The 17,973-nt window shown below is 49.5% G+C and overlaps 1 protein-coding gene across 1 annotated transcript in view; it reads left to right on the forward strand.

Annotated features, from left to right (window-relative positions):
* anks1b (ankyrin repeat and sterile alpha motif domain containing 1B) overlaps window positions 1–17,973 on the forward strand; it is a 132,672-nt gene that overhangs the window by 62,724 nt on the left and 51,975 nt on the right. Inside the window, 4 exon segments of the mRNA XM_080517898.1 lie at window positions 3,555–3,741; window positions 15,714–16,309; window positions 16,311–16,787; window positions 17,207–17,329. Coding sequence (XP_080374024.1) covers window positions 3,555–3,741; window positions 15,714–16,309; window positions 16,311–16,787; window positions 17,207–17,329 — 1,383 coding nt within the window.

Here is a 17,973-nt window from a genome sequence, read left to right on the forward strand (position 1 = left end):
ATCAATTTAATCATATTCAGGATAAAGACATCAGAGGTGACATGTTAGAGTGTGAAGCCGTCGGTGATGCAGAGAGTTTAGAAACTACTTTTCATGCGTCTGATAAAAACCTGGACGAGTCTTCAAAAAAGTTTTGCATTAAAATTGGACAAATAGAAAAATACGAAAACACAAAAATTTAGATTTTCTTCTTTACACTCACATTTTAATGCTCATTTATCATTTACCATCAATCGACACACAAACACAGTTGAGGGATGAAATATCAGGTTTTCTGTCCAAGAGATTCAAAGAAACAATTTAGAATCGAAATCAACCCTAAAGTTACTTTACTTCGTCGGTCACAAGCGGTCCGGTTTCATCATTTCATCAATGTAGCCACAAGAGCCTTCAAATATAAACTTTATAGACCCGCGCATGTCTTGAACTGTGAAGAAACTCGTGAGGCTCCAGTTTGACCCTCTGTCTCATTTCGTGTTTCTGAAAATGTGGTTTTCTCTCTGAAGAAAGAGCCTCGAACTGCTGGGCCAACCACTGCACAACTCCACTTTCATCAAAGTAATCAAGTATTAACCCATGTGTGTGTGTGTGTGTGTGTGTGTGTGTGTGTGTGTGTGTGTGTGTGTGTGTGTGTGTGTGTGTGTGTGTGTGTGTGTGTGTGTGTGTGTGTGTGTGTGTGTGTGTGGACCCCACACGGCGCCCGGTGGCCCGCCGCTCAGCTTGGAGCCACATAATCAACCAGTTCAATTTTATGGCGCCTAATTAATTCTCCGGAATTCATTTCATTTTCCTTTTAGTGCTCCCGGTGGTGTGCATGCACACACACACACACACACACACACATACACGTACACACACACACGCACGGTTGGATGTATAGAAGTTTCCTGTTGAAATATTAATATGTTGCCTTCAGCTTTCTCGAAGGGTTTCCAGGAAATGAAGGCAGAATGTGTGTGTGTGTGTGTGTGTGTGTGTGTGTGTGTGTGTGTGTGTGTGTGTGTGTGTGTGTGTGTGTGTGTGTGTGTGTGTGTGTGTGTGTGTGTGCATGTGCGTGTGCGTGTGTGCGCGCGCTAAATGAAGGAGCTTGGCCGTTCCCCCTCTACCAGGTGACACAGGAACAATAAAGGACCAGAGTTAGTAGAAATCAACTGGTGGCCCTTCTCCACTGATCGTGATGCAGCAGATAAAACATGAAGAGAGGAAGACGAGGCGACTTCACTGGGTTTTCCCTTCATACCCACCAGCTTACTGTCCGATTTTACTCCTCCTCCTCCTCCTCCTCCTCCTCCTCCTCCTCCTCCTTTGATACCTTGTTCCTCAGTGTTTTGTCTTCAGAGACGTTTCTCTGTTCTGATGAGTCCATGAAGCGACCGAAGCGTTTATAGTTTCATCCTCATCCTCCAGCGATGATGAATGGACGCGCCGTGAGAGTCTGTCAGCTTCCGGGTGTTTCCACGGAGCGGCGGCGGGATGTGGAGCGTGGAGTCTGAGCTACTGTTTGCTGGAATCACTCTGTCATCAGCAGATTACTCCACTGAGAGATTTTAATACCGTACGATGCGGGACCTCTTGTTGATGCCGGTCAACAGCCTGGCAGCAGAGTCCTGGACGTACTGAAGGAGAGCCAAAGTCTTTCTCGTTCCGGCAGGTGAACTGGATGTTGCAGTCGTCTGGCCACCAGGAAAGCAAACACATGGATAATCATTTCAAGCTCCCCTTAGAACCACGGGCCTGAGCTCAGCTGGAAGAAGCAGCTTTTAACCAGCTGTCTCGATTGGTGCTCTAGTGACATAGCTCAGTCAACGGTCACCCCAAGATTCCTCAGTGTGGTTTTGGTAGACAGGCTGAGTTCACCCTAGTGTTGCTTGATAGCGGGGGTGGCGCCGTCTGGGGCAATAATAAGCACCTCTGTTTGTTTAGAGTTCAGTTGAAAGGCTGTTGTGGCTTCGCCACTGTTCGGCTTGTGCCACGTCTGCTTCAGAAGCCTTAAACCAACAGCACAGTTGGAGGTCGTCAGCAAAAAGATGGTGTGAGACGTCACTGAACTGCCGGATTATCCGGCCGAGAGGAAGAACGTACAGCAGAAACAGGATGGGTCCCAGAACAGAGCCCTGGGGGACGCCACACCACAGGTTTCCTGACCGAATGTGTTTGGCAGACGCACTAAGACTCCGACCACTGGAGCACTGGACCTGACAGTCCCATCAGGTCCTGCAGCCGGTTCACCAGGATCAGGTGGTGGGGGGTTCGGCTTAGTTGCAGTTTCAGGTTAAACATTCTGGTCACCCATTGGTCCAACAGTGTCAAAGATGTTTACAACAACTTTAAACGGCAACGCATCTACAGAACCGGAGGAGGGTTTCATTTTTGCCGCCAGTGCTGAGACGTCTTCAAGACAAACCCCGTTAAAGGAGGACCAAACATGTAGGGGAGGTTCAACATGGCCTGGACTGCAGAGGGATGGCGGTGGGATTTCGTTTGACCTTTTATGTCCCTTATATTGTCCACAAAGACGTTTAAAATGTCATTACTTTCTAGTACAGGAGTACAGGAGCAGCCGAAATAGCAGTTCAGTTGGCTCTTGCCTCCCTCATAGTTGTGTTTAAGCAGGACGCTGGATCTCTGAGGTGTCGTCTGTGAAGTTCGATTTTCAAAGGCACTCGCTTTTGCGTCATGAGCTTCTCTGGTTCACGATGTTTTCACTGCGCCAGGGACACGCCAGCTTTCTGGAGCCGTGGCTGGATTAGATTGATCTAAGATCTGAGCCACGGTGTGAATTAAAACAGTGCATAGAACCATCAACCATCATCGTATTGACTCAAGTCACAGGAGTCAAACGGCACAGAATCTCTCTGCTGTGAGTGTGTGTGTGTGTGTGTGTGTGTGTGTGTGTGTGTGTGTGTGTGTGTGTGTGTGTGTGTGTGTGTGTGTGTGTGTGTGTGTGTGTGTGTGTGTGTGTGTGTGTGTGTGTGTGTGTGTGTGTGTGCATCACGTCTTTATTCCTTGCTGCTGCCACAGTGACGAATCCTCAAAGACTCCCTCCTAACACACACACACACACACACACACACACACACACACACACACACACACACACACACACACACACACACACACACACACTGAGCAGCAGGTTGTTGAGAAGTGAAAAAGCCTCACAGTATAAAAAATGTTCCCCAGTGGACAGTTTCACTCGTCATCGTCTTCGGCTCCGTGTGTCTGTTTCACTCAGCTTCTCCTGCTTTTCTGATCCACCCATGTTTTCAATTCACACATTAAAAAAAAAGTCTTTCTGACTGAATGAGTCAACGTCATTTGACGACACAAACAAAAAGACTTGTTGGAAAACAGAACTTTTCATATTTGCATAAAACAAGTCTGACTTGCAGGCAAGCTGCTGAGCTCAAAGGAGAATCCTCTCTGCCCTCCATGTTTGTCAGTGTTGGTTCCCCGGGCTCAGGCAGAACGGGCTCAGGCAGAGTTTGCATGTTCCTCTGTGTGGGTTTCTAACTGGAGCTCCTGTCCCCCCCCCCGCCCCCCCCCGCCCTCAGCCCAAGCAGCGCACCTCGCTGTCCTCGTCGCTGGACGTCCAGAGGCCGGTCAACCACAGCTGTGAGCCCAGCGAGGTGAGCTCCTCCCTGGGCTACGCCAGCTTCAGCACCAGCCCCCCCGCCAGCCCCCCCCTCAGCCCCAACCAGGAGGACTCCGCCGGCTCCAACGACGACGGTCAGCTCACAGGTAGGACGGGTTACTGCTTCCTCACAGGTAGGACAGGTTACTGCTTCCTCACAGGTAGGACAGGTTACTGCCTCACAGGTAGGACAGGTTACTGCCTCACAGGTAGGACAGGTTACTGCTTCCTCACAGGTAGGACGGGTTACTGCTTCCTCACAGGTAGGACAGGTTACTGCTTCCTCACAGGTAGGACAGGTTACTGCCTTACAGGTAGGACAGGTTACTGCTTCCTCACAGGTAGGACAGGTTACTGCTTCCTCACAGGTAGGACAGGTTACTGCTTCCTCACAGGTAGAACAGGTTACTGCTTCCTCACAGGTAGGACAGGTTACTGCCTCACAGGTAGGACAGGTTACTGCCTCACAGGTAGGACAGGTTACTGCCTTACAGGTAGGACAGACGCTTCTGCAGGCGCTCTGACCGCTGACCTTTCTCTGAGGACGATTATCAAGTACGCAGGAAAACCACAATAAAAACAACTCCACTTTTCAGTTTGTTTCTTTATTTAAGTTACTTTCTTATCAGTTGGTTGGATGGTCGGTCGGTTTGTTTGGTTTTGTTTGTTTTTTTGGTGGGTTGGTTGGTTGGTTGGTTGGTTGGTTGGTTGATTGGATGGTTGGTTGGTTAGTGATGGTTTTGCGCTCTGTCTTTTTGGTGTGGTTGTTGCAGTACCTCCACTAGAGGGCAGTGCAGTTTCTGTCGGGAGGCAGCAGTTCCTGGTCGAGACGCTCACGTTGTAGATGTAGGTGTTTGTGTCCACGCACACATTTGTCTTTCCTCCAACTGTCCTCATGTCTTTTTCCTTCATTGTTACTTCCTGTGGTCTCACGTACGTTAAGTAAGTCAACTTTATTTCTATAGCTCTTTTTGCAGACAGTCGCAAAGTGCTTCACAGTAAAAAGCAGATAAGAAAACATCTTAAAAACACAACAAATGCCAACGGTTAGCTGGTCTGCTCATCACTGCCCCTGCTGGTCAGCAGGGGTATTACTACACATCCACTACGTTCAGACAGAAGGTTTGATCTCAGTGTGAAGCAAAACGTTCACCTTCATTCAGGAAGAAGTTCTGGAGTCGCTCTGTCGGCAGCAGGTTTCATCATTTCTCTCATATTCCAGGGAAGTATTTTAACACTTCTCACCTTATATATTTTTTTTCCCATTCTGCCGGATCTCGTTTTATTCTGGAAACCAAATGAAACTTTAATCCGTTCGCCTCGGGTCGCAGGAAATTGAAATGATATTTCTGCTGCTGTCAAACTGGAGTCGCACACCTTAGGGGTGTGTGTGTGTGTGTGTGTGTGTGTGTGTGTGTGTGTGTGTGTGTGTGTGTGTGTGTGTGTGTGTGTGTGTGTGTGTGTAAAGGGTGTAGAGCAGATCCATGGTTCTACTGTAGTCTAAAGGTCCCTCCATCCTCAAATTTTTGAAGCCATGAGAACAAGAAGAAAATTCAGCAGTGACGTCAGGCAGCTGCAGAAAATAATGTTTTTTTTTCTGCAGGACTCTGATAAGAAGCTGCAGAACTTGCAGGCCACGACCCCTCGCTAACATCAGGCCACGCCCCCTCACAGCTCGCCTCCAGTTCTTTCAGAATGACATTTCTCTGAACTGTTTCAGTAATAAAAGAGAGTTTTTGTACGAGCAGCAACGTTTGTCCGGTTTTAAGAGGTGCTGACGGCTCTTCGTGATGCATTCAGGTGCATCACGACATTTAAACGAGCTGCGGCGCTCCGACAGTGGCGACGTCACGAGCTAAATATGGCTAAAATATGATTTATGGTGATCAGCGAGCTGGAACACAAACGTTTCGTCAGTGCGGCCGGGACGGTAGGAACAGCCCAAACTCATTTGTTCTTCCAGAAGGAGCTGTGATTGGACGGTTGTGCTGGTCTGTGATTGGACGGTTGTGCTGGTCTGTGATTGGACGGTTGTGCTGGTCTGTGATTGGACGGTTGTGCTGGTCTGTGATTGGACGGTTGTGCTGGACTGTGATTGGACGGTTGTGCTGGTCTGTGATTGGACGGTTGTGCTGGACTGTGATTGGACGGTTGTGCTGGTCTGTGATTGGACGGTTGTGCTGGACTGTGATTGGACGGTTGTGCTGGTCTGTGATTGGATGGGTGTGCTGGACTGTGATTGGACGGTTGTGCTGGTCTGTGATTGGATGGGTGTGCTGGTCTGTGATTGGACGGTTGTGCTGGACTGTGATTGGACGGTTGTGCTGGTCTGTGATTGGACGGTTGTGCTGGTCTGTGATTGGACGGTTGTGCTGGTCTGTGATTGGACGGTTGTGCTGGACTGTGATTGGACGGTTGTGCTGGTCTGTGATTGGACGGTTGTGCTGGACTGTGATTGGACGGTTGTGCTGGTCTGTGATTGGATGGGTGTGCTGGACTGTGATTGGACGGTTGTGCTGGTCTGTGATTGGATGGGTGTGCTGGTCTGTGATTGGACGGTTGTGCTGGACTGTGATTGGACGGTTGTGCTGGTCTGTGATTGGACGGTTGTGCTGGACTGTGATTGGATGGGTGTGCTGGTCTGTGATTGGACGGTTGCGCTGGTCTGTGATTGGACGGTTGTGCTGGTCTGTGATTGGACGGGTGTGCTGGACTGTGATTGGACGGTCGTCCTTTAGACGTCACCGCAAGGTTCAATATCTGAATAAAAAAAAACTACATTTCTCTGGTTTTTGAAACTTTTTCATGTCGTTTAAACGTCTGTGAAACTTAAAAACCATGGAAACGTTTTTCTACCAGACGAAATGAATCTGGGGCAGAAAAACCTCCAACCTTTGACGTGCGGATCAGAAAGCTGACGTGACATTAAAGTTCTGCCATGAACTCTAAAAATAACTTCAGGTTGTGTTTGATTCCTGCTGGTTTTATCCTTTTCGGCAGCTTGTTCTCAGGCCGAGTCCTTCTTTGTGTTCTGGCGTGGCTTATAAAACATTGAAAATGTTGATTTATATTAATTTGCTGAGTGTCTGAGGAGCTTTGTGGGTTTCAGACCTTGGGTCTCGGAGGGACGGTGAGGTGTCGCCCCTCCCTGAACCCCTCAGTGGCTCTTGAGAGGATGATTCATCCAGATCAATCTCATCAGCAAAATAAAATCATCTGAGACGTTTCTTGGGTCTTTTTTGTTTGTGAAATCAGTTCGGCTCAGAATTAGCATGCAGGCTCGTTTCGGGGAGGAAAACTCTGCCGACGTCGGCAAAATAAATAAATAATGCGAGCGAGCCCTGCGAGGCGTTCTCTCACTGTCACAGCAGATGAAGCCGCCGTGGCGTTCGTCTAATGATTCTCCCTCCTGCCGAGCGCCAAACTTTTCTGCACCAACAGGAATATCGCGGCTAATGAACGAGGTGTTTCCTCCCCAGAGTTTGTAATCAGGCCAGCGGAGCTTCAAACCTCCACGCAGGCACTTTTCCGCTCCGCAGCCATGCTGCTGTTCATCAGCGAGTCGGTTTGAACAGGCGAGCGTCTCTCGACCTGCAAACGCCACAAACCTGCTTTTACTTCCTGCTGAAGGATCCAGATTCACTGACACCGATCATCGGGTTATTATATGGTATTCTAACCTGGAAGAGCTTTGCACACACACACACACACACACACACACACACACACACACACACACACACACACACACACACGTACACGTACACGCACACGCACACGCACACGCACACGCACACACTCATGCAGCAGAGAACCATCTGCTCTAAATGTTAACAATGGGAGAACACCAACATTCTTCTTCTTGCTTTGTGACTTTCAGTGACGTTTCTTCATCAGTCTCTGCCGTTGCCATGGTGATGAGCTGACAGGATGTTGATTGAAACCTGTTGATTGAAAGGGTGAAGGCTGCAGCATGAGGGTGAAGGCTGCAGCACGAGGGTGAAGGCTGCAGCACGAGGGTGAAGGCTGCAGCACGAGGATGAAGGCTGCAGCACGAGGATGAAGGCTGCAGCATCAGGATGAAGGCTGCAGCACGAGGGTGAAGGCTGCAGAACGAGGGTGAAGGCTGCAGCATCAGGATGAAGGCTGCAGCACGAGAGTGAAGGCTGCAGCACGAGGGTGAAGGCTGCAGAACGAGGGTGAAGGCTGCAGAACGAGGGTGAAGGCTGCAGCACGAGGGTGAAGGCTGCAGCACGAGGGTGAAGGCTGCAGCACGAGAGTGAAGGCTGCAGCACGAGGATGAAGGCTGCAGCACGAGGGTGAAGGCTGCAGCACGAGGGTGAAGGCTGCAGAACGAGGGTGAAGGCTGCAGCATCAGGATGAAGGCTGCAGCACGAGAGTGAAGGCTGCAGCACGAGGGTGAAGGCTGCAGCACGAGAGTGAAGGCTGCAGCACGAGGGTGAAGGCTGCAGCACGAGGGTGAAGGCTGCAGAACGAGGGTGAAGGCTGCAGCACGAGGATGAAGGCTGCAGAACGAGGGTGAAGGCTGCAGCATCAGGATGAAGGCTGCAGCACGAGAGTGAAGGCTGCAGCACGAGGGTGAAGGCTGCAGCATGAGGATGAAGGCTGCAGCATGAGGGTGAAGGCTGCAGCTCACAGCAGCAGCTGCTGCTGCAACCTAACCTAAAATGCTAGTTGATGCTAATAGATGCTAACAACTTACTTCAAGCTTCTTTTGGAGCTCCACCCTCCAGGTTGCTCTCTCTCTCTCTCTCTCTCTCTCTCTCTCTCTCTCTCTCTCTCTCTCTCTCTCTCTCTCCCTCTCTCTTTTGGGATTCCTTTACAAACACATGGATGTCACAAAGCTGAGGCTCCACCCCCCGGAAGGCAGCGTGTGTCTGCGGACAGAACTATTCATCTAGTTTGAATCCCAGCGTGGGGAAGCCTGAAGGCCTGAGAGCAGCCAAATAGAATCATTATCAAAAGAACGAGTGGTAAAACATACTTAGAACATAGATTTTTTTACAGTACTCGGCCTAAATCAGGGTTGTTTTTACCTCCACCCACTAAATGGAATGGGTGTGAAGTCATCCAGTCTGAGTTGTAGTTGCTGGTTCCATTCCCCCTGAAGGAAAACTGCGTGTGAATGTGACTCAGTGTGAAGCGTGCGGAGACGCCACGGCGTGCACGCGCCGCACACGCCGCACCGCCCGGACTTGAACCGGCGAGGGCCAGCCACTCCTCCGCCGCGCCACGCCGCGCCGCCCACGTCGGCCCCGGCGTTTCAGTCAATGAGCCAAAGCGACGATTCCCCCCCCTGCTGGGCGCTAACAGCCCGACTCTGACTCAACACCCAGTTACCGAAATAACCCCGGCGGGTTTGATACCTCAGCAGTTCTGGAGCGCGGCGCTGAAGTCTCCCGCTTGGAGGAGCAGGCTATGTATAAACGCTGCGGCATCGCCTGCATCCAAATACCTGCTTCTCTCGAAACCGGCCTCCGTCAGCTCCCTCGGCTGAAGTTCCAACGCCACAAATAGATCGGCAATATTTCTCCTTTTAATTTATTTTTCTGTCGGTTTGTTGTTGTTGGGTTTTTTTGTTTTTTTTACCTCCTCCGTCTTTCTTCTGCTGCTCCGCTCATCCCTCCTGCTCTCTGCACTTATTAGCTTTATAAGGCCCATTGTAGGGTTGCCATGGTAACAAGTGGCTTACAGAGAGAGAGAGAGAGAGAGAGAGAGAGAGGATATATGTATGTGGGTACAGAAGGCAAAGAGTAACAGAATTCAAAGGATGCCAGTGGAAAAGGGAGTGGGTGGGGGTGGGGGGTGGTGTGTGTTTCTATGTGTGTGTGTGTGTGTGTGTGTGGGGGGGGGGGGGGGGGGTGACGAGGAGCAAAATTCAACAAGAAGAGAGAATGAAATGTGAGATTTGTGGATTGAGAAATGAGGATGAGAAAGCGAAGGCAACACTTTTCCTCCTCGTCTCCATAAAAGGTCTTTCCTTCCTCCTTCCTTTTCATTCTTCCCTTCACGATCCTGAACCAATCGTCAAGCGATCGTCAGGCGATCGTCAGCATTGATCCAGCCTTACACAATAACCCGCTGGGCCCTGCAGCGCGGCCTGCAGGTGTCAGGCACCTGAGTGGGCGGCTGGACAGAAAGCAGGACTATTTATAAAGTGCATCCAGCGGCGAGCTGCCGCTGCCATAGGAGTGGAGCTTTACGTAACGCCGGACACTGCAGGACACGGTTCTCCCTCGGTGCAGAGTCCGACCGCCGTCCTCATGAATGATGCAGCCGGCGCCCTCCTGACAATCTGGGAGGGATGAAAAGTTCACAGCTTCACCTTCATCGTTTCAATCATTCCTCGTCTTGTTTTTTTGATTGTAAGAATTCAGCAAACATTCTCATACATTTTAAAAATTAATATGTAATCATTATATTATATTTATTATATTTTATTTTATTATATTATATTACATTTTATTTTAATGTATTTTTAATGTATTTTAATGTATTTTAATTTATTTTAATTTATTATATTATATTATATTATATTATATTATATTTTATTATATTTTATTATATTTTATTATTTTATATTATATTATATTTTATTTTATTTTATTTTATCACATATTTTATTTTATTTTATTTTATTTTATTTTAATTTATCACATTACATTACATCATATATTAGACTGCAGCCACCAGGTGGCGGAGGCATCAGTCTAAGCAGAGTTACCCAGACCTCGAGGTTCGACTAACAGTCGGATCCTCCTCTCCAGTACCCTGGAATAGACTTTCCCGGGGAGGCTGAGGAGTGTGACCCCTCTGTCGTTGGAACACACCCTCCGATCCCAATTCTTAAAAAGAGGGACCATCACCCCAGTCTGCCAGTCCAGAGGTACCGTCGTCGACCACTCCTGGTGCCTTGCCACCGAGGAGCTGAGCAACTACCTCGGTGACTTCAGCCTGGGTGATGGACGAGTCCACCTCTGAGAACCCAGCCTCTTGTCCTCAGTGGAAGACGTGGTGGTGGGGTGGAGGAGGTCCTCCAAGGTCTTCCTTCCACCGCCTGACGACATCTCCTGTTGAGGTCAACAGCTCCCCTCCTCCGCTGTAAACGGTGTTGGTGGAGAACCGCTTCCCCCTCCTGAGGCCCCGGACGGTTTGCCAGAATTTCCTCCATGACCTCGCCGAACTCCTGCCAGAACAGACGCTTTGGCTGCCGGTACCCATGAGCTAACAACACCCGATAGGACTCCTCCTTCAGCTTGACGGCATCCCCCGGACACAGAATCTGGCTCCATTGTGTTGTGTTGTATTGTATTGTATTGTATTGTATTGTATTGTATTGTCTTGTCTTGTCTTGTCTTGTCTTGTCTTGTCTTGTCTTGTCTTGTCTTGTCTTGTCATAAAACTAAAATATGTGGAAGCGACAGTTTCAATTAAATGATGTAAAAATGTAGAATTTCAATTTTATTGTAATTGTACCTTTAAGAAGAGAAGTAACAGAGAGCAGTTATTTCAATGCACACATACGAAGGCGACACGTGAGGAGGTGTTGGTGAAACTCCATCAGGTCCAGACTGACGGGTGGAGGCTTTCTACTTGAATTGGTTGGAGCTTGAAGGCGGTCAGAGAGAAAAAGACGAGAAGAAGAAGAAGAGCTGGACGCATCAAAGATTCACTCTGAGCAGCGTCAACATCCAGCAGCTGGATTAGAAAACGGTCCAGCGAGACCTGAACCAGGATCAAGTGGATCTTTATCCAACACTAGAGTTTGAAGCCTGATCGTTATGTAACAGAGAAAGAAAAAAACCCCCAGAAGTTTAATCAAGTCCAAACGAGTCAGAAACAAGAACCGACAGGAAGTGACTTCATGAAGTTATGGCCCGACAGCTGCAGCACCAACAGAAAAGCAGAAAACGGTTTCTCTCTCCACCGATGAAATCTGACCGATGGATCCCTCTGATTATTGATCCCTGATGGAAAAAAAGACCTTTCAGGCTCATTCATCACATTCCACACCCGTCTCAGTAACTGGAGAGCCGTCGACACAGTTCCTTTTGATTCAGAGCAAAACGGAGGGAAAGTAAGAAGCGAAAGCTGTGAAGCTAATGACCCTAATTAGAAACATCAATAGGAGAATATCAGTGGGGCTTCATGTTACGCCGCAGCAAACAAACAAATGTGTTGTAGGAAAAGAGATCAGCACGTTAACGAAGGCTGACGAAGACTAATGGAGGCTGACGGAGACTAACAGAAGCTTGCGAAGACTAATGGAGGCTGACATGGGTGATGAAGACGAGCAGAGGCAGACGAAGGCTCAGCACTACGTGGATGACTTAATGGTGTGTCCTCACAGTTACTATTTCACTATTTCCAAGAAAAGGACCTGGAGGCACCCCTTTGTCTATGATGTGGACTCAACAAGCCCACAAGTTATTCTTCAGTGCGGATCGGTAAGGAGAATAACTTTATATATATGTGATCATTGAATATAGAGGCATTTTTCAAATACCTTGACAAGGCTGTTAATAATGGAGCTCGGTGGAGTTATTTATGATTAAAAACAGCTTTATAAATAGGTAAATACATGTATATGGAAATAAATGGAGGAGTGAATGAATGAATAAGTAAAATGTTCCTCTTCGTCCTGAGGCCTTCACGCTGCAGGGCTGCAGATTTTTGCGTAACACCGGGGAGCTGAATATTACACCCTCCACTTTGGAATAATACCGCAATAATAGGAATGCATCATATTTGATCAGACATGATTTCCTCCCCGCCGGCCACTCGCCAAACCTTAGCTTCCCTCCCGCTGCGTTGATTGTTGTGTTTATCCACCGTACACTCAACCCCCCCCCCCCCCCCCCCCCCCTCCCTCGGAGGTCGAAGCGGCTCGGCGGCCCGGGGGAGATGCTGCCGCCGCCGCCGCTGTGTGACGGGAGCTCTGTTGCCGTGGCAACCGTTGGGTTCACCTGTTGCCAACAGTTATCGTCATTTACTCAAAGAAGAGGAGGGGGAGGAGAGGGAGACGCATAAAACTTCAAGAAAAGATGAAACCACGCGATGCGTTCGAGGAGCCTTCAGGTGCAGGAAGTTTCTGCTTCTCTGTGTTCGGAATAACGACGTGAAGTGAATCCCAGACCGACTCTTACTCACTTTTATTCAGTCAGCGCCGCCGTCCCTCCGTCCGGCGCCGCCTGCAGCATTAACTGTTTCCTTTTCACGGTAGTTTCAAGGGAGTTTATCTGTTGTAGCTTTAGCGTTAGCCACGTGAGCTCGCGTCCTTCTGTTCCTCATGACAATGTAAAAAGAACCGTTCACATTAGAACCGATACCAGTACTTTTATATACATAAATATTAATGTGTTTAATAATGAAACCTCACAATAATGTCGATTTAACATATTTATTTCTCGATGTATAAACTCGCGGCCACCTCCGTTGAGGTGGGAGGAGCGACGGCGCAGCCGTCTGCTGATTGGTCAGTGACCATCGCCACTGTGGACGTGCTGCAATATTTAAATATTTAATCGACCGTAAGCCCTCCTGTTGTTGTTTACATGTGTCGCTATGCTCACTGGTTGTTGTGTTAACAGGTTTATTGAAATGTGGCGCTCCAATGCCCCCTGGTGTTCAGATGAGGTGCAGACGCTTCTTTCGGTAACAGGGGGCGGAGCTTCAGCAGGGGCTCCTCTTGTCGGTAATAGGAGGGGCGGAGCAGACTGAAGAGGAACCGCAGCTATTGATGCGTTTAGGTAGCGAAACATGGTACCATTTGGTTTTACGTGAATCGGTACTCCGTAGTACCGTGGTTCCTCTAGCCCAGGTAATACGGCACCGTGGACCTTCTCATGCAATCCCATGTGAAGTGTTGCAGTTGGAGTAGAAGTGTCTGAAGTGTGGCCGGCGGTGCAGGACTTCGCCCTCCTGGGTTCTGGATCAGCGTAGCGGGGCACCACCGCCTATACAAGTACTGGATTTGGTTCCGTCCCAAGTTTTACTATTATGTTGAACTTTAAGCGCCGGTTGAGTGTGACTTACCGTGATGTGTTTGCTTCTTCTGACCTGGTTAATTTTAGTGAAAGGAGACATCACAGTTTATGAGCCGTGTGTGTGTGTGTGTGTGTGTGTGTGTGTGTGTGTGTGTGTGTGTGTGTGTGTGTGTGTGTGTGTGTGTGTGTGTGTGTGTGTGTGTGTGTGTGTGTGTGTGTGTGTGTGTGTGTGTGTGTGTGTGTGTGTGTGTGTGTGTGTGTGTGTGTGTGTTCAGCATCGTGAATTCATTATGGAGTTTCATGCAATTATTCAACTGACAGCTTTGATTACAAGACTGTGGAGTCTGCATTGCATGTGAAAACACACACACACACACACACACACACACACACACACACACACACACACACACACACACACACACACTCTCAGCTGTTTGTCTCCACATCAACTCGTCATCATGAAGCATTTTATCATCATTTATTGAACAGAAATAATAAAAGCAGTGACTTTCAGCTGAATGTGTGAGTGTGCGTGTGCGTGTGCGTGTGCGCGTGTGTGTGTGTGTGTGTGTGTGTGTGTGTGTGTGTGTGTGTGTGTGTGTGTGTGTGTGTGTGTGTGTGTGTGTGTGTGTGTGTGTAGTTGTGAAATCATGTTTTGTTTTTCATCCACTCGTCCTCAAATATCAATGGAGCATCAAGCGTGGCACAAAATGCCGTTTTCATTCATCGGCTTTATTTAATTTTCAATGGATGAGCTGAAACGTGGTGGTGTAACTGGTGGAGGGACCAGACCTGGCCGGGGGCGGGGCTTGTGCTTGTCCCTGTCGAAAACGTCACACACAATATGAACTACGGCAACTCTACATGGACAAACTACGGGATGGATGGACGGATAGATAGATAGATAGATAGATAGATAGATAGATAGATAGATAGATAGATAGATAGATAGATAGATAGATAATATAATACACATGAAAGAAAAAACAAAATACAACAAGTACACATACATAATCAAATAGGTTACGTTGAGGAAAAGTGCTTGATGCTCAAAAAAGCACTTGGAAAGTACTTGGAAGGGAAAAGTAAAAGGAAGAGGGGAAAAAAGACGGACACTTCATGGGAATCAGACCAAGCTTCACCAGACACCTTCAGTTGCTACACCCTCCTGAAGTTAAACCAGACTGATCGCTGCCACTTCGGGACATTCAGAGTCATGAAGCCACTTGCAGCGTCCTTTTCACCTTTTCACCTCACGCAGCCACGTTAGCTTTCCAACGAAGCTAACTGTGAAAGCTAACGTTAGCTCCTTAAAAAATAAACTTCATTTATCAAAACTGACTTTTTGTCCTCCGCCTCACGCTTCCACGACAACAAAGCCGCAAGGAGTCACGGTCGGCTGGCAGAGCGCCGTCTCCCGGTCGGAAATGCTGCAGGTTTGATTCCCATTTCCCTCCCGTGTCCTTGGGCAAGACACCCAACCCCCCCAAACTGCTCCCAGTGGAGTGACGGCGCCTCGCACGGTGCTTCGCCTCCATTGGAGTGTGAGTGTGTGTGCGAATGGGTGAATGTGATGGACTACTAGTGGTCAACATGAAATCTACGTCGTCGTCGTGAAACTTTACTGGAAAGAAAACGTGAGAACTCTTTTTTTGACCAGCGTGGGACTTCCTCCGGTTTAGCACCTCGTGTTTCAGACGTCCATGTGAGTCTGCAGGAGTCGAGATGTGAAGTGGAGTCAGCGGAGAGTCAGGAGATGTTTCCTTTCTCCTCCTGAAGCTGCAGGGCGGCAGGAGATGAATGGCCTCCTTCTTATCTCCCCGTTTGCAGCGTCTCTCGTTCACTGTGTTTTCTTTTAACCCCGTTGCTTTTCCTCTTAATCTGGGAGCGACTTTGTAAAGATTTGCCGCGGCTTTGTGCCGCTTGTGCACATTCCTCATCTGACACATTTTAGTCATTGAGTCAATTCGGGTTGTTTGCGCGCTTGTGGAGCAGGAAGGTTTTGTCCAAACGCCGAATGTGCAGGAGGCTGATCGGTTCCTGTTTGTGTGTGTGTGTGTTTGGCGCAGACGACGGGTCGTACCATCGACAGCCGCCGGCAGACGACGGGTCGTACCATCGACAGCCGCCGGCAGACGACGGGTCGTACCATCGGCAGCAGCAGACAGACGACGGGTCGTACCATCGGCAGCAGCAAAAAGACGACGGGTCATACCATCGGAAGCAGGAGACAGACGACGGGTCATACCATCGGAAGCAGGAGACAGACGACGGGTCGTACCATCGGAAGCAGCAGACAGACGACGGGTCGTACCATCGGAAGCAGCAAAAAGACGACGGGTCATACCATCGGAAGCAGGAGATAGACGACGGGTCGTACCATCGACAGCAGCAGACAGACGACGGGTCGTACCATCGGAAGCAGGAGAGAGACGACGGGTCGTACCATCGGAAGCAGGAGATTGACGACGGGTCGTACCATCGACAGCCGCCGGCAGACGACGGGTCGTACCATCGGAAGCAGGAGACAGACGACGGGTCGTACCATCGACAGCCGCCTCCCCCTGCGTCGTCCAGACCCCCCGCCGTGCCGGAGGAGCGCAGGAAGAGCCACATCCCCGAGGAGTTCGCAGGCCTCCTCCATGGATCGTCCCCGGCCTGCGACCCCCCCCGACACGCCCTACCACCTCTACAGCCCCAAACCCGTCAAGTGCCCCCCCCCAGAGGGGCCGGGCGGCCTGCCGCAGACCCCCGACTCCAGCGTCGTGATCGGCGCCGGATCCACCCGCATCTTCCCCCGGAGCGACCCGCCCCCCCCCACCAGGCCGGCCGGCGAGAAGCCGCAGGTGGTCTACCGGACCGTCTTCCACACCAGAGTCAACCAGGACCAGGGTCCAGGTCCGGATCGGACCAGCGAGCAGCCGGACCGGACCCGTGGATGGTCCACGCTGGGCCGCCCCCCATCCTGCTCCCGGGCTCAGAACGGGGAGGCCCCCGAGCCGCGGGGGGTCCAGACCGGGTACGAGGAGAGGGCCTGCACCCTGGGTAGGATGAGGTCCGTCCCGCGCAGCGTTCTGGACCTGCAGCGGTCCAAGTCCCTGTCCAAGTCCGACTCCAACCTGGTGGCCGGGTCACCTGTACAGGTAACCTCACGCTGGGGGGGGGGGGGGCTAAGGTGACGGGGGGGTGTAGACCTTTCCAGAACGTTTCCGTGTCAACGGGAAACTTTCCTCTCAGTTTGAGGAGAAACGAGTTCAAACGAACTTTCAGTGAAACGCCAGCAGTTTGATCAGATAATCTGTAATCCCAGGATCCAGCTCAGCCCGTTGGGGGGGGGGGGGGGGTGGGGGGGGCTCCATGTGGGCCACAGCGTTCCTCGTCTGATCAGCCCTTCGTTAATAAATCAGGAGACGAATCCAGAATCCGTTTGATGAAAATATTCCGCCGCGGATGAAACTTTGATGAGCTCTGAACGACTTCCCTCCACTTCTCGTTCTACTTCTTTCCAAACTCTGCCGGTTGAAAACAAACATTTTTTGTGTGTGTGTGTGTGTGTGTTCAGGAGGATCACAGCTGGGGGTCTGGATCTCGAGGGCCAGGTCCCGGGAGTCCCGGCCCGGGAGGAGACGTGACCCCCGGGGGCCGGCTGGAGAGGACGCCGTCCTTCACCGCCGAGTGGGAGGAGGTGAGGACGTCTGGAAAGAGTTTTTTTTTTTGCAGGAAGTTGGTAAAAATACATAGAAACCAATGGATGAATCCGTGCAGACAGAAACAAACTTCACCCAACTTTCGTTGGCGAAGCTGGAAAGTGAACGTTTAAACTGAGAGTTTGATTTTATCAAAATAAAATAACATACAATCAAAGTCCAGCTCAAGTTGGACCTAAAGTAATCGATTACAAATTCTCCAATTACTTCAATATTGTTTTCGTCACGTCGACAGTGTAGGAGATTCTAACTTCTCGTCTGATTGATATAAGTCGCTCTTCTTTTTTTAAAAAGTTGACGTAATGATTGAATATCACCTAAACCGGGGGTTGAAGTAATAAAATACAATTCCTCTAATTCCTCTAATGTGCTGGAAGAAAACCGCATAAGAATTCAATCCAAACGCTGCCTTCAAGGTGCAACTTAACATGTCGGAGATTACAGTGATGATGATGATGATGATGATGATTAAAATCAGCTGACCCTAAGGGTTAATGTTTAAAAGTACTTTTACTTACAATAGAATGGACATTTATCTCCATAGTTTTATTCACAAAATCAACAGTTATCAAAGTGACTTTACTGAGTCACAATGTAAAGATTTGATCATTTCAGGCTTTAA

The sequence above is a fragment of the Blennius ocellaris genome (genome assembly GCF_963422515.1).
Source record: "Blennius ocellaris genome assembly, chromosome: 22".
In the NCBI taxonomy this organism is placed as follows: domain Eukaryota; kingdom Metazoa; phylum Chordata; class Actinopteri; order Blenniiformes; family Blenniidae; genus Blennius; species Blennius ocellaris.